The sequence below is a fragment of the Dendrobates tinctorius genome, unplaced genomic scaffold, assembly GCF_039654945.1.
Source record: "Dendrobates tinctorius isolate UK_male_01 unplaced genomic scaffold, ASM3965494v1 ptg000102l, whole genome shotgun sequence".
In the NCBI taxonomy this organism is placed as follows: domain Eukaryota; kingdom Metazoa; phylum Chordata; class Amphibia; order Anura; family Dendrobatidae; genus Dendrobates; species Dendrobates tinctorius.
Window position 1 is genome coordinate 6,968,128 of NW_027361770.1, and position 15,907 is coordinate 6,984,034.

The 15,907-nt window shown below is 42.5% G+C and overlaps 1 protein-coding gene across 4 annotated transcripts in view; it reads right to left on the reverse strand.

Annotated features, from left to right (window-relative positions):
• COL15A1 (collagen type XV alpha 1 chain) overlaps positions 1-15,907 on the reverse strand; it is a 1,161,047-nt gene that overhangs the window by 622,275 nt on the left and 522,865 nt on the right. For all 4 annotated transcript variants that reach the window (XM_073587711.1, XM_073587710.1, XM_073587708.1 and 1 more), the window contains 2 exons: positions 6,486-6,512; positions 1,868-1,921 (listed from right to left, as the gene is read on the reverse strand). In XM_073587711.1, coding sequence (XP_073443812.1) covers positions 1,868-1,921; positions 6,486-6,512 — 81 coding nt within the window. The remainder of the gene's footprint in view (positions 1-1,867; positions 1,922-6,485; positions 6,513-15,907) is intronic.

Sequence of the window (15,907 nt, forward strand, 5' to 3'; positions counted from 1 at the left end):
TGTTTACATTCTATGTACACTTCCAGGGCTCGTACTGCCCTTCCCCCATTAGATTTGTGCAGTTCACACACAAAGCCTCCTGTGCAGGCTCAGCTCACAGACATCCGCTCCTCACATAGCTGGAGTTCTTCCGCCTGTCTGTAATTCTATCCCACTCTTTCCCCCCTCCCTCAGGAATGTGGCTTATGACCAGCTAACTCAGGCTTTGTATAAAAGCACATGGTTCTTTGTATATTCAGGATCGAATATAATAACACAGAATATTCAGGAAACTGCATGGATAGAGCTATCCACAGGTGGGTTTTGAAGCTTCTGCGCCCACCAGAAATCGAGTAAAGGTTATATGCTTCCCAATAAGACATAGATATACGATGTTTGGTATCAAAAGAAAGGTAATTTCGCAATAAGAAAAATTATAATCCTGTAATCTCATTGCGAGGTTTCCACCCAGAGTTATAGCAAATAGAAGTTTTGATAACTGTTCAAAAGGGGGCATATATCCTAGAGCTCAGCCTCCCCCAGTGAGGTCAGCAAAGGAAAGCTATAAAGCTCAGATGCTGGCTCAGTGTGGTGTCATTTGCCCGGTGTGCCAGCTAGGAAGCTGTGCTGATAGACCATTTTCACTTGGGAAAGGTGCCCCTCCTCCACACGTCATGCCATGGACCGATAAGTGTAAGTTCTTATTTTAATCCACTTTATTTTGTAATTGTCTGTATATGCTGTATCTTTTCTCTTTTTGCAACATCTTGTATATTTTTGTAAACACTGCCTATCCTCTCTGGAGAAAATCTATAAATTTACTACTTTCGTTTCTCCTTGCTCTATAATGTACCGCAATGACTTCCACGCTAATTACCGTGTGGGTTGGCTCCGGACACAATATTGATTTTAATGTAGAATGAGGAGCTGGTGGCAGCACAGTGTTCTGGGGATTTGGGAGACTCTGGCAGTGACAGAACGGAGGTTTTTATGTGTGTATTACCTGCCCTGAGTCTGGGGACATACATACCACCCTCACTGCAGAGTGCCCAATAGCCAGTACACGACAAGGCAGCCTTTCTGGCGACTATTTATCCTAGGTGTAGTTCCCTGACTGACCTGAGGGTACGGGGGCACCACAGAGCTGCAAGTTCCAAAGCCAGAACTGAAGGTGGAAACAAAAGTTGTGGATGGTTATAGGACCCACGACTACTAATAAATAGTAAATTTGTGACAATTGGTGGGATTTAATAAATCCCTGACAGCTGGGTGGCAACCTCACACCCCCGTTCCTGACATATACATTCAATGTACTGATGTGAGGAGGATGGATGCCTAATACATGAAATGGTAGATCAATTGAACAAGCTATAGAAATGTATATCTTACTTTTTATATTAAGTAAAATGTGACAAAGATTGGAAAGAACTAAACAACTTTCTACATTTACAGAAACTTCAGCTCCCACTACTTAATCATTTTTAATGCACTTCAGCAGAAAAAAAATGGCAAATGTCATATTTATGCCACATTCAATCACCCGTGTGTCATGGTTGAGTGTGGAATATAATGTATGGACTGTCTACAGGACTCCTGAACCGAACTTCACAGCCTCATATACAACTACGAGGCCCTCAAGTTTGGGTCAGGAGTCCTGTGGATAATCTGTGTATCACAATCTGTACTTGGATAGTGACACATGGATATGTAAATGCGGCATAATGCATGTGTTACATTAAAGAGGACCTGCCACCAGTTCAATAATGGCCTTTACCAAGAGGGTGATACCAACACCTTGGCATTTCTTATATTAAGGTTGGTACCAACACCTTGGCATTGATTTATGTCATCAATCTTTTGTGATTTACACCATTACCAGAAAACATACCTTTTCTCCTTTAGCACCTGGTTTTCCCGGTAACCCAGGGATGCCTCTCTCGCCCTAACATAAAATAAAAAAACATTACATTTCTTGATCAGATTAAGCCATTAATTATAGTGCACCTTTCCTTTACCATGTGAACTTTACAGCTCGACTTGTTAGATGCTTATTTTACAACATGGACTGTCTGTACATCAAGCTTATAATAGAAGAAATTGAAAGCTCATATTTTCCCACAAGGATTGGAGTAGTGAGAAAATGAATTTAAACAACAGTGCAAATTTCCAGTGCTTGAACTAACAGGAAAATAAAGTCAATATGAGAATAAGTTAAATAAAAGAGTGTTTTTATTGTAAAGTGCAACAATTGTTATTCAACTCCTGTTTTTACAAAAGTCTTTAACCCCTTTCCTGTCCATGTGACCTGGGACCTAAGTCTCAAGGATGGAATAGTACGTCTAGCGCTGATCGCGGCCGGGTGTCAGCTGACACCCGCACTATGTGTCAGGGGCAATCACGGACCGCCCCCGACACATTAACCCCCGGCATCAAACATGATCGCAGTGTACCGGCGGCATAGGAGAGAAGCGTGCAGGGAGGGGGCTCCCTCCGTGCTTCCCTGAGACCCCCAGAGCAGCTGCTCTGGGGGCCTCCTTCCCTGCAGGTCCCCGGATCCAATATGGCGGCGGGGACCTTCGGGGCCTGCAGGGAGCCGGCTTCCACATGCCTGCAAAGCACCGGCATGAGGAAGCCTCCAGCACTGCCCGTGACAGATCGCTGATCTGTCACAGCGATCTGTGATGTGACAGATCATGATGTCCCCCCTAGTACAATGTAATAAAGTTAAAAAAAGTGTAAAAATAATTTATAAAAAATCGCTAAATAAATTTAAAAAAAAATATTCCCTAATAAATTCATTTTTTGAAAATAAAAAAACAAAACAAAAGTAAACATATTTGGTATCGCTGAGTCCATAATGACCCTATCCCACTAATTAACCCCTTTATTGAACCCCTTAAAAAATAAAAATAAAAAGCGAAGCAAAAAATAATGCTTTATCATACCGCCGAACAAAAAGTGCAATAACGCGCGATCAAAAAGACGGATATAAATAACCATGGTACCGCTGAAAACATCATCTTGTCCCGCAAAAAATGAGGTGCCACACAGCATCATCAGCAAAAAAATAAAAAAAGTTATGGCTCGCAGAATAAAGCGATGCAAAAATAATTATTTTTTTATATAAAATTGTTCTCATTGCATAAAAGCGTCAAAACATAAAAAAAGACATAAATGAGGTATCGCTGTAATCGTACTGACCCAAAGAATAAAACCACTTTATCAATTTTACCGCATGCGGAACGGTGTAAACGCATCCCCCAATAGAAATTCATGAAACGCTGGTTTTTGTTCATTCTGCGTCCCAAAAATCGGAATAAAAAGTGAGCAAAAGATGTCACGTGCCCGATAATGATACCAATAAAAACGTCAACTCGTTCCGCAAAAAATAAGACCTCACATGACTCAGTGGGTCAAAATATGGAAAAATTATAGCTCTCAAAATGTGGTGATGCATAAACTATTTTTACAATAAAAAGCGTCTTTTAGCGTGTGACAGCTGCCAAATACAAAAACCCACCATATAGTAAATCAAACCCCCCCGTTATCACCCCCTTAGTTAGGGAAAAATAATAAAATAAAAAAATGTATTTATTTCCATTTTCCCGATAGGGCTAGGATTAGGGTTAGGGGTGTGTTGGGGTTGGGTTGGAGTTAGAATTGGGGGGTTTCCACTGTTTTGGCACATAAGGGGCTTTCCAAACGCGACATGGCGTCCGATCTCAATTCCAGCCAAAAAAGTCAAATTGTGCTGCTTCCCTTCCGAGCTCTGCCATGCGCCCAAATAGTGGTTTACCCCCACATATGGGGTATCAGCTACTCAGGACAAATTGCATAATAACTTTTGGGGTCCTGTTACTCTTGGGAAAATAAAAATAGGGGGTGAAAAGATAATTTTTGTGGAAAAATTATGATTTTTTAATTGTACGGCTGTACGTTATAAACTTCTGTGAAGCCCTTGGGGATTCAAAGTGCTCACCACATATCTAGATAAGTTCCTTGGGGGGTCTAGTTTCCAAAATGGTGTCACTTGTGGGGGGTTTCCACTGTTTAGGCACATCAGGAGCTCTCCAAACTTGACATGGCATCCAATCTGAATTCCAGCCAATTTTGCAGTGAAAAAGTCAAATGGTGCTGCTTCCCTTCCGAGCTCTGCCATGCGCCCAAACAGTGGTTCCCCCCACATATCAGGTATCGGCGTACTCAGGACAAATTGCACAATAACTTTTCCAGTCCAATTTCTCGTTACCCTTGGTAAAATAATAAAAAAATTGAACCTGAAGTAATTTTTTTGTGAAAAAAAGCTAAATGTTCATTTTTTTTTAAACATTCAAAAAAATTCCTGTGAAGCACCTGAAGGGTTAATAAACTTCTTGAATCTGGTTTTGAGCACCTTGAGGGGTGCAGTTTTTAAAACTGTGTCACTTTTGGGTATTTTCTATCAGATAGACCCCTCAAAGTGACTTCAAATGTGAGGTGGTCTCTAAAAGTAAAATGATGTTGTAAAAATGAGAAATCGCTGGTCAACTTTTAACCCTTATAACTTCCTAACAAAAAAAAATTTTGGTTCCCAAATTGTGCTGATGTAAAGTAAACATGTGGGAAATGTTACTTATTAAGTTTTTTGAGTGCCATATCTCTGTGATTTAAGAGCATAAAAATTCAAAGTTGGAAAATTTTGAAATTTTTAAAATGTTTGCCAAATTTCCGTTTTTTTTTACAAATAAACGCAAGTTTTATGAATGAAATTTTACCACTAACATGAAGTACAATATATCATGAGAAAACAGTGTCAGAGTCATGGGGATCCTTGGAAGCGTTCCAGAGTTGTTACCTCATAAAGGGACAGTGGTCAGAATTGTAAAAATTGGCCCAGGCATTAACATGCAAACCACCCTTGGGAGTAAAGGGGTTAAAGACCAGAATCAATATTCAATGGCAGATTAAAATACAGCTGAATTGGATGTCTGCCTGAGGTCCATAAGTGACGAAGGTGCCCAAGGATGTGTTTCACATTTTGGATATGACTTTGGTTTTCCCATAAGTCTATCACAAGTGTGTCACGCCAACCTGGGAGATCAGGGGGTTGAAGATCACTGCGCATTGTGAATCGCAGATCTTCCATTTAGCCTGTGTGTTTGGATCCCATATTAAATTAATTTGGTTTCCTTTTGTGTTAAGAAGAGGTTACCGACCCTTTGTATGCTGGTCACAAATATGTAGCTACAATTCAGCTGATTATGATTAACGCATCCTATAACATCTGGCCAGACCCTCTCTGACTTGCAAGTGAGAGCTCCGCTTCCTTTCTCCTTAGAGATGCTGTGCTGAATAAGAGTCCCTTGTTGCTACTGGAGATTTGTCTTCATGTGCTTAAGCTAAGTGTGTTGGAGGGAAGTTGTTGTAGAGGTGTTCTGTTGTACGTGGGTTATCCCTGTTTCTTGTTTAGTTTATTCCTCCCTGTTCATATCCTCCTTCCTATAGTTTTTAGTGCTTTTGTATGATGGAAGATTTCTGTTATCCCCGTTTTGTCTTGTGTATCTTGTTTGCATTACATTTCTGTCCAAGGCTCCATGGAGTGGGGGAGGGGACAGACCAGGGATTCACAGGAGAATAGTGAGGCCGGACACTCGGGCTTCCCAACCATCAAGAGTACCCCCCTCCCCTACCTAAGACAACTGATAAAAACTGTGAGAAGATTTAGGTGTTAAATGGTTTGTGATGGCAAAAATGTGTGCTGTAATTGTTACTGTAGAAGGACTAGCATAAATCTGATTAAATGAATCTACTGTCTACATAAAGGGATTCTCAAGTGCTTGAAGTGCATGTGAAGTGCATGTAAAAACAAGCAACTTTGCAACGTATTAAAAATGATCTTTCTCAAGAACAAAGGAATTTTTAATTTTATAATGTACGGTTCAATGTCAAGGTTACCCGCTAGTCTCAATGGACAGTTACTTTTGAAAGGAGCTCACCCCACGTGCAGCTTGTATGCTTTTAGAGCATACTCGTTCCACTCTGAAATGTGATGGCTTATTGGATTTGGCTAGCTTCAGACCCTCTCTACTTATCCCATGCTGCAGAGGCAGCCTGGGCAATGACATAGTTCATATCAGGGGCATGACTATGCCACTAGGCCGAAACTTTAATCTTCAGGAGTGTGCCAACCACAGGCAACTAGGAAGCTTGGAGGCATTATCCTTAGACAACCCCTTTAATTCTCCTCTGTCATATTTATATAAACAGCATAATAATAGCTGTTCATAGTTTTCAATGAATTCATATTTTCAGTGAATGCAAGTAATTGCCTTTTTTAATCCTATTCATATGTTAAAGGTAAAAATATAAAATATGCAGTTTACCCTGCGAATCTTTTATAGCACATAGATATTTCAAAGATATTCCCTGCATTTTAAATGCGTGGAGAAATACTATTCTAAAAATGCAATAAATACAACTATTTTGATGTATTTAAAATAGAATGCATGTGTGCAAGACAAACTTACCGAAATTCCATTTTTCCCAGGGACACCCTGAAATATAATAATATAATTAATATGTTAATTTCTTTTTACTACAATAATGTAAAATAATTAGTGTCAGAAGGAAGCAGTCAGTGAAGCATGGTAGATGTTCCTTGCAAGCTTAGGGCTCCATTTCAGAAAATGGAGATGGGGATTTGGTCAGGATTAATGTTGTTCTCAATGCTGAGAAATACGGTCAGATACTTATCCATCTTGCAGTACTATCATCAAATGTTTGGGATTACATGAAGAGACAGCAGGATTTGCACAAGCCAACATCCACAAAAGATCTGTGGTTATTTTTCTAAAGGCCCTGTCACACACAGCGATCTCTCCAGCGAGATTGCTGTGTGTGACGGGGATCAGCGACCGGCCCCCCTGCCGGGTATCGCTGATCGTGTTCGATTGGCCTGGGCCATTTTTTCCATCACTGGTCTCCCGCTGGCCAGCACGCATCGCTGCGTGTGGCAGCGAGAGACCAGCGATCAGCGATGCTGGTTTCTAATGTAAACATCGGGTATCCAGGAGCCGTGGCTCCTGGATACCCGATGTTTACATTAGAAACCAGCTTGCTCGCTGATCCTGATCGCTGGAGGGTCTGTCTAACGATGTCCCAGCAATCCCATCCATGTCGGATCGTTGGTGGGATCGCTGGGACATCGTTATGTGTGACGGGGGCTTTAGATGCTTGGAACAATGTCATTGTGAGTTCATTCAAAAACTATGTGCAAGTGTACCTAGAATTGATGCTGCTTTGAAGGCAAAGGGCGGTAACACAAAACATTGGCTTGATTTAAATTTCTCTTTTGTCCATTCACTTTACTTTGTTGTTTGATAAAAATAAACTATTATTAATAGTGTTGAGCATTCCGATACCGCAAGTATCGGGTATCGGCCGATACTTGCTGTATCGGAATTCCGATACCGACTTCCGATATTTTTTCAATATCGGAATTCGGCATCGGAATCGGAAGTTCAAAGTTGATTGACAGACTGACGTCATCATGATGCGCGGTGTGTGCGCATCATGATGCGCCGTCATTTCGGGCCTTCCGGGGGTCTCTGCCGGCCTGCCGGGGGGCTGTGCCGGCCTGCCGGGGGGCTGTGTGGACTGCCCGGGGTCTGTACCGGCCTGCCGGGGGGCTGTGCCGGCCTGCCGGTGGTCTGTGCACCCTGTGGGGGTCTGTACCGGCCTGCCGGGGGGCTGTGCCGGCCTGCCGGTGGTCTGTGCACCCTGTGGGGGTCTGTACCGGCCTGCCGGGGGGCTGTGCCGGCCTGCCGGGGGGCTGTGCTGATGTCCGGGGGTCTGTGCAAGCATCGTCCGATGGGACTACAAGTCCCATCGGGCGATGCCTGCTACCATGACAGTGATTGACACATTAGCCAATGATGGGACAGTAGTAGTCCCATCATCCGGCTAATGTGTTAAATGTTAAAAAAAAAAAAAAAAAATACTACATACATACTACATGCATGCTACATACATACTACATGCTACATACATACTACATATATACTACATACATACTACATACATGCTACATACATACTACATGCATGCTACATACATACTACATGCTACATACATACTACATGCATGCTACATACATACTACATGCTACATACATACTACATATATACTACATACATACTACATATATACTACATACATACTACATACATACTACATACTACATATATACTACATGCATGCTACATACATACTACATGCTACATACATACCACATACATACTACATACATGCTACATACTACATACATACTACATACATACTACATGCATGCTACATACATACTACATGCATGCTACATACATACTACATGCCACATACATACCACATACATATTACATACATACTACATACATACTACATGCTACATACATACTACATATATACTACATACATGCTACATACATACTACATGCTACATACATACCACATACATGCTACATACATGCTACATACATACTACATATATACTACATGCATGCTACATACATACTACATATATACTACATGCATGCTACATACATACTACATGCTACATGCATGCTACATACATACTACATACATACTACATGCTACATACATACCACATATATACTACATACATACAATACATTCATACAATACATACATAGACATACAGTACATATAACATAGAGTAACATACTTACCAATACTTGTCACATTGTTCCCCGAAGCCATTGTCTTTTCCGGAATAAATATTAACATAACAAACCACAAAAATACTCACCCACGATCCGAAGCAGTCCACGAGTGTGTCCCACGACGATCTTGGGTAGAGAACGGCAGCATCAGATGATGCTGCCGTTCTCTACAGGCTGCAGGAATCCAATGACGGAAGGTAGGTATCCTTCCGCACTGTATTCCTCCGCCACTTAAAAAAAAAAAAGTCCCTAGTCTCACTTTATGCCATTGCTGCGTGGGAAATTCCCACACAGCAATGGCATAAAGTGAGACTAGGGACTTTTTTTTTTTTTAAGTGGCGGAGGAATACAGTGCGGAAGGATACCTACCTTCCGTCATTGGATTCCTGCAGCCCGTAGAGAACGGCAGCAACAGCTGATGCTGCAGTTCTCTACCCAAGATCGTCGTGGGACACACTCGTGGACTGCTTCGGATCGTGGGTGAGTATTTTTGTGGTTTGTTATGTTAATATTTATTCCGGAAAAGACAATGGCTTCGGGGAACAATGTGACAAGTATTGGTAAGTATGTTACTCTATGTTATATGTACTGTATGTCTATGTATGTATTGTATGAATGTATTGTATGTATGTAGTATATATGTGGTATGTATGTAGCATGTAGTATGTATGTAGTATGTATGTAGCATGCATGTAGTATATATGTGTTATGTATGTGGTATGTATGTAGCATGCATGTAGCATGCATGTAGTATGTATGTAGTATGTATGTAGTATATATGTAGTATGTATGTAGCATGTAGTATGTATGTAGCATGCATGTAGTATATATGTAGTATGTATGTAGCATGTAGCATGCATGTAGTATATATGTAGTATGTAGCATGTAGTATGTATGTAGCATGCATGTAGTATATATGTAGTATGTAGCATGTAGTATGTATGTAGCATGCATGTAGTATATATGTGTTATGTATGTAGCATGTAGCATGCATGTAGTATGTATGTAGTATATATGTAGTATGTATGTAGCATGCAGTATGTATGTAGCATGCATGTAGTATATATGTAGTATGTATGTTGCATGTAGTATTTATGTAGTATGAATGTAGCATGTATGTAGTATGCATGTTGTATGTATGTAGCATGTAATTTTTTTTTTTTTTTTTTTTTTTTTTTTTTTTACATTTAACACATTAGCCGGATGATGGGACTACTACTGTCCCATCATTGGCTAATGTGTCAATCACTGTCATGGTAGCAGGCATCGCCCGATGGGACTTGTAGTCCCATCGGACGATGCCTGCACAGACCCCCGGAGCCTGCACAGACCACCGGCAGGCCGGCACAGACCACCGGCAGGCCGGCACAGCCCCCCGGCAGGCCGGCACAGCCCCCCGGAGCCTGCACAGCCCCCCGGCAGGCCGGCACAGCCCCCCGGCAGGCCGGCACAGCCCCCCGGAGCCTGCACAGACCACCGGCAGGCCGGCACAGACCACCGGAGCCTGCACAGACCCCCTGGCAGGCCGGCACAGCCCCCCGAAAGGCCCTTACAGACCCCAGAGAGGCTGTACAAGGGCAGGAAAGGGTTTTTCTTATTCCGATACCGGAAGTCCCATAGACTTGAATGGGACTTCCGGTATCGGAATCGGCGATACCGATACTTTTTTTAAAGATCGGCCGATACCATCCGATACGATACTTTGAAGTATCGGACGGTATCGCTCAACTCTAATTATTAACACTAGATATGAGCAGTTCACTCCGCGGAGGATCTGGTTCGTGTTCAATTTCCTGAGATTTGTGGTTTCATGTAAATTCAAACACTTTGGAATTCTATTCTTGATTTTATTTGCAACACCACTAAATCATCAGAGAGTGGGCTAAAGACTTTTTATGAGGCCGCATGGGCTTCTCCATAATGCTCTGCATCTATGATTATCACACTTTTATAGTGGTTGTCACTAGCTGGGCCATCAGAGATCAGTGGTTCTCAGGGGAGCCCTGTTTGTATTGCAGAGTAAGCCTGGAGTCACACTTAATGTATAAAAATATGGTCCGTTTTCTACGGACGAGAAGCGCAGAAGTGTTCCCTGAACAGTAATCCGTATGTCATGTGTTTGCAATGCGAGGAAGCGATTTTCTCGCATCTAAGCATCCGCGTGACATCCGTATGGCATCCGTACGGAAAATCTCGCCGGCTTACAAAATGGACATATAATGGATCCATAGCCTCAAATATTTATGAAAACATATATACAGTATATGTATATATATACTGTATATATATATATGTCAGTGAGACATATATATATATATATATTTATATTTCATACAGAGGTAGATAGCAGAATAGCAGATTATTCAATTGTGGGCTTCTGTAAAATCATTACAAGAACCCGACAGGATATGAGACATGGTTTACATACAGTAAACCATTGCATATATGCTAGATTTATACAGTATATGTCCCTCACTACTGTTAGTAGTGTATGTGTGTTAAATTTTGGAGCTGTAGGTGTTAAATTAAAGGATTAATTCACGGAAAAAACTTGTGTGGGCTGCCACGCAATTTTCTCCACCAGAGAGTGCAAGCCAGTGACTGAGGCCAGAAATTAATAGCCTAGAAAGGAATCATTGTTTTTGGGCCCCCCTGGCTAAAAAAAATCTGCCCCCAGCCACCCCAGAAAAGGCACATCTGTAAGATGCCTCAATTCTGGCACTTATCCTCTCTCTTCCTATTGCCCTGTAGCGGGTGGCATATGGGGTAATAAGGGGTCAATTCAGTGCGCTATACTGTAAAATCACACTGACAGGCTAAAATAGAATAGATAGAATACATGTATACACATAGTATAGGTATATATATATATATATATATATATACAGTAAAGATATATATCTTTATACCGTGTTAGCCAGTAGATAGGAGAATATTTAGAATTGAGAGTCCTCAGTGGTTGATTACCTTTTAATGGCTAAGGCCTCTTTCACACTTCAGTTTTTTGTGTCAGTTAAAATCCGCCAAAAGGACGGATAGCGGATCCGTTTTAGTACTGATGACAACGGATGCCACCCGTCTGTTTTTTTGAAGGATCCGATTTTTTTTTTTTGTCCGGCACCCAGACAGAATTTCGGGTTAAATCAGTGTCTGGAGGATCCGCCGGCCAAAAAAATGTTGCAAGCTCATTGACACATATATATATATTTATATTTCATAGAGATATAGATAGCACTAAAATATTGGTACCACGTATAATACAGGCAAAAAAAAAACGCATGATGGGAGCTGCCCCATAGATTAACATTGGTCCGAGTGCTATGCGATTTTTTTTTATGGCATAGCACTCGTCCGTATTTCTCTCTAGTGTGACTCTGGCCTTACTTTCCATCTCCAGTCACTGGGTAAGTCTCTCTGTTCTGTAGAGTGTAAGCTTTTATGGTCAGCTGGGTCCTCTCTTTCCTGTAGAGTTTAAGCTCTTATAATCAGTGGATTTCTCTCTCTCTCCCTCTCCCATCGACTGTAAGCTCTTATGTTCAGCGGGGCCATATCTTTGTGCAGTAGAGTGTAAGTCCTTATGATCAGTGGGGTTTTCTCTTTCTTTCTTATAAAGTGTAAGTTCTTATGTTCAGCAGGGTCCTCTGTCCTGTACAGTGTTAACTCTTATGATCAACAGGTTCCTCTTTCTCTCTCTCTCTGTAGAATGTAATCTCTTATGACCAGCAGGGTTCATTTTCTTCTGTAGAGAGTAAGTTTTATTTTCAGTGGGGTCCACTCTCCCTCCTGTAGAGTGTAAGCTCTTATGACAAGTAGGATACACTTTTTCCGGTAGAGTGTAAGCTCTTATTTTCAGTGGGGTCCACTGTCTCCTGTAGAGTGTAAGCTATCCATGTCTGAGGATAAACTGTTTTCAACCTGGATGGTGCCAAGATGCGACCATCCAGGATAAGAACCACTGGGAGAATGAGCTGCTGCGAGAGCAGCATCTGTGACTAATGGTGATATAATCAAGGTTACCGCCGGTCACTGAGGCTACATTTATAGCCAGGCCTTTGAACTGCGGTGACCTCGGTGAGATCCCTGCTAGCACAATGAGAAAGACTCATGATGCAGCGCTGAGCTCAGAGAGTTGACTCCTGGAGAAATTTCTCCAGGTGAACTCACTGCTACTCCATGAGGCTTTTTCTCACTCTGCTAGCGGGGATCTCACAGCAGCTCATTCATCGGTGGTTCTCAGCCTGGATGGTCACATATTGGCACCATCCAAGTTGAAAACTGTTTATCCCCAGACATGGATTACGTAGTGGGACAGAACGATGAACAGGTGAGGGATATGTTTGTTTTTTTTTGTTTTATTACAGGAGACAATGGGTTCAATGGAATGGGTGATGACATGAGTATGGTTTAATTTCGATTCATTAAAGGAGTCTGCGTTATTCGATCAATTAAAGGAGTTTATTCTGGCTGTGTATTTATTACACAACTATAGGATTAGTAATGGATAGGTGTCTTATATCTTATTTTTTAAATTGTTTATTTACAGTGTCGGCAGATGAATATTCCCATCTGACACTCCTGCTCTCTCTGTTATTAGCGGCAGCAGGAGTAGGCGGATGGGAGCAGTAGTCCCATCAGCCGACTCCAGTGAGCAGATGTAAATTTTATATCTCCGATCACAGCTGCGGACTCAGGCTGTCACTTGACAGCATGGGAATCGCGGCTATCTGACTGGCGGTAATGATTCAGAAGCAGTGTTTGCCGTACTATCATTCACTATCCTGGTGAAGTCCGTGGTCCGTGTCCGTGCCCGAACAGTAGCTATACTCTTCGAGCACACCCATCTCTATTCATGAACATTGCTATTTCTTGATTATCATGCACATTAGAATCACTCTTTGACCAGTGAACTAGCAATGCTTCTTCTTTTTTATGCAAATACTTATGGGAATACAGAATGTACTTTGTGGATGGTTAGTTAAAAAAGCATGTTAATTAATAAAATAAGATGCAATGTGTATATAAACACAGTGGCATGTAAAATTTTGGGCACCCCTGGTCAAATTTACTGTTATTGTGAACAGTTGAAGATGAAATGATCTCTAAAAGGCCTAAAGCTAAAGATGACACATTTCCTTTCTACTTAAGGCATACTTTTTTTTTTTGCATCTTTTACATTTTAAAAATTATAAAAATGAAAAGGGGCTGATGCAAAAGGTTTAGCACCCTTGGAGATTTATGTGCTCAGATAACTTTGACCAAGGTTTCAGAACTAGCACTTAACACTTATCCCATCCCTAACCCACCTCTTCAACCTATCACTAACGTCCGGTACCTTCCCTTCTGCTTTCAAACATGCCACAATCACGCCTATCCTTAAAAAGCCAACCCTCGACCCAACCGCTATGTCCAGCTATCGCCCAATATCGTTGCTCCCATTTGCTTCCAAACTCCTGGAACAGCATGTCCACGCTGAACTTTCCTCCCACCTATCATCTAACTTGCTCTTTGACAATCTACAATCTGGTTTCCGCCCCCATCACTCCACTGAGACAGCCCTGACCAAAATTACTAATGACCTACTTACAGCCAAATCAAATGGACAATACTCTATACTCCTGCTTCTAGACTTGTTCTCTGCATTCGACACAGTTGACCACTGCCTCCTACTACAGATCCTCTCCTCCTTCGGCATCAAAGACCTTTCCCTATCCTGGATCTCCTCATACGTTTCCAAATGCACATTCAGCATCTTCCACTCCCACACCACCTCCTCATCTCACCCTCTCTCTGTTGGAGTCCCCCAAGGCTCTGTTTTAGGACCCCTACTCTTCTCAATCTATACACTTGGTCTGGGGCAACTCATAAAGTCCCACGGATTCCACTACCACCTTTATGCTGATGACACTCAGATCTACCTCTCTGGCCCAGACGTCACCTATCTGCTGTCCAGAATCCCATTGTCATGATCCCAGTGCAGGTTTTTGAGCTGCTCGCCGGGGGTTAATGTCTGGAGCTCTGTGCAGGTTTTGACCTGCACACTTGGGGTTAATGATTGTGGCCTCTTTCTGGTTCTGGGAGAGCTTCAAAAACCCCTGGGTGGCTTCAATCCCTGCCAGTTATACTTTTGCCTTTGGCCTAGTGTGCTGACCCCCGTGTGCCTGTTTGTTGCTATAGCTTGTTTATATGGTTCTGACCCAGCTCTGTTTCCCGTTGTGAGTTTGCCTGTTGATTTTGTACTGCGTTATTATCTGTGTATGACTCATTGCCTGTGACCTGACTACTCTCTGCTCGCCCCCTTTGGTACCTTGCAGCTATCTCTGTGTGTGACTCATTGGCTACGTCCTGACTATTCTCACTGTCTATGCCCCTGGGTAACTTTGTCTCACAGTTACTCTGCTAGGAATTGTCTTGCAGCTCCTAGCTCTGTGGAGTTTAGGCCACGCCTCTAGCAGTCACGTGCTTCAGGTCCTGCGGCTCTGAAGTACGCATCTATTCAGTTGCTGCCCGCTCCACAGGTAGCTTTGAGCACGCTTTCGCTTTACTCAGGACACGCACACTGGCTCAGTGAGCAAGTTCAGTGCGGTGTCTCTGACATTATACAGTAACTGGCCTACAATTTTTTTTATCTCTCTTCACTTCTGCAGCATGGACCCAATGTGTGCTTTATCTGAGCAGGTGAAAAGCTTGACTCAGTCACTGCAGAAGCTTAGTTTGGAACACCAAGCTCTGGCCCAGTCCCAACGGCGGGTTGAGGACTCAGTTCAGGGGGTACTTTCTGCAGGCTTCCAGCAGGTGGGGAATAGAGATGTCATTTTAGTCCCACCTGAATCCCCGGTTAAATTGCCAGATATATTTTCTTGTAGCAAGGATGATTTCAGGGCATTTAAGGAGGGCTGTAAGCTTTTTTTATACTTTGAGACCCCGCTCCTCTGGGGATGAGAAACAGAGGGTGGGGGTGGTGATGTCCCTGCTTAGGGGGTCCCCACAAGCCTGGGCATTCTCACTTTCCTCTTCTGCCCCTGAGAGAATGTCTGTGAATGCATTTTTTGAAGCCTTAGGGATTATTTATGATGAGCCTGATAGAGTGCGGTTGGCTGAGGACAAAATGATGAGTGTCTGTCAGGGGGAGCACTCGGCCGAATAGTTCTGTACTGAATTCAGACGTTGGGCAGCGGAGATTTCCTGGAGTGATGCCGCCCTTCGGGGGCTGT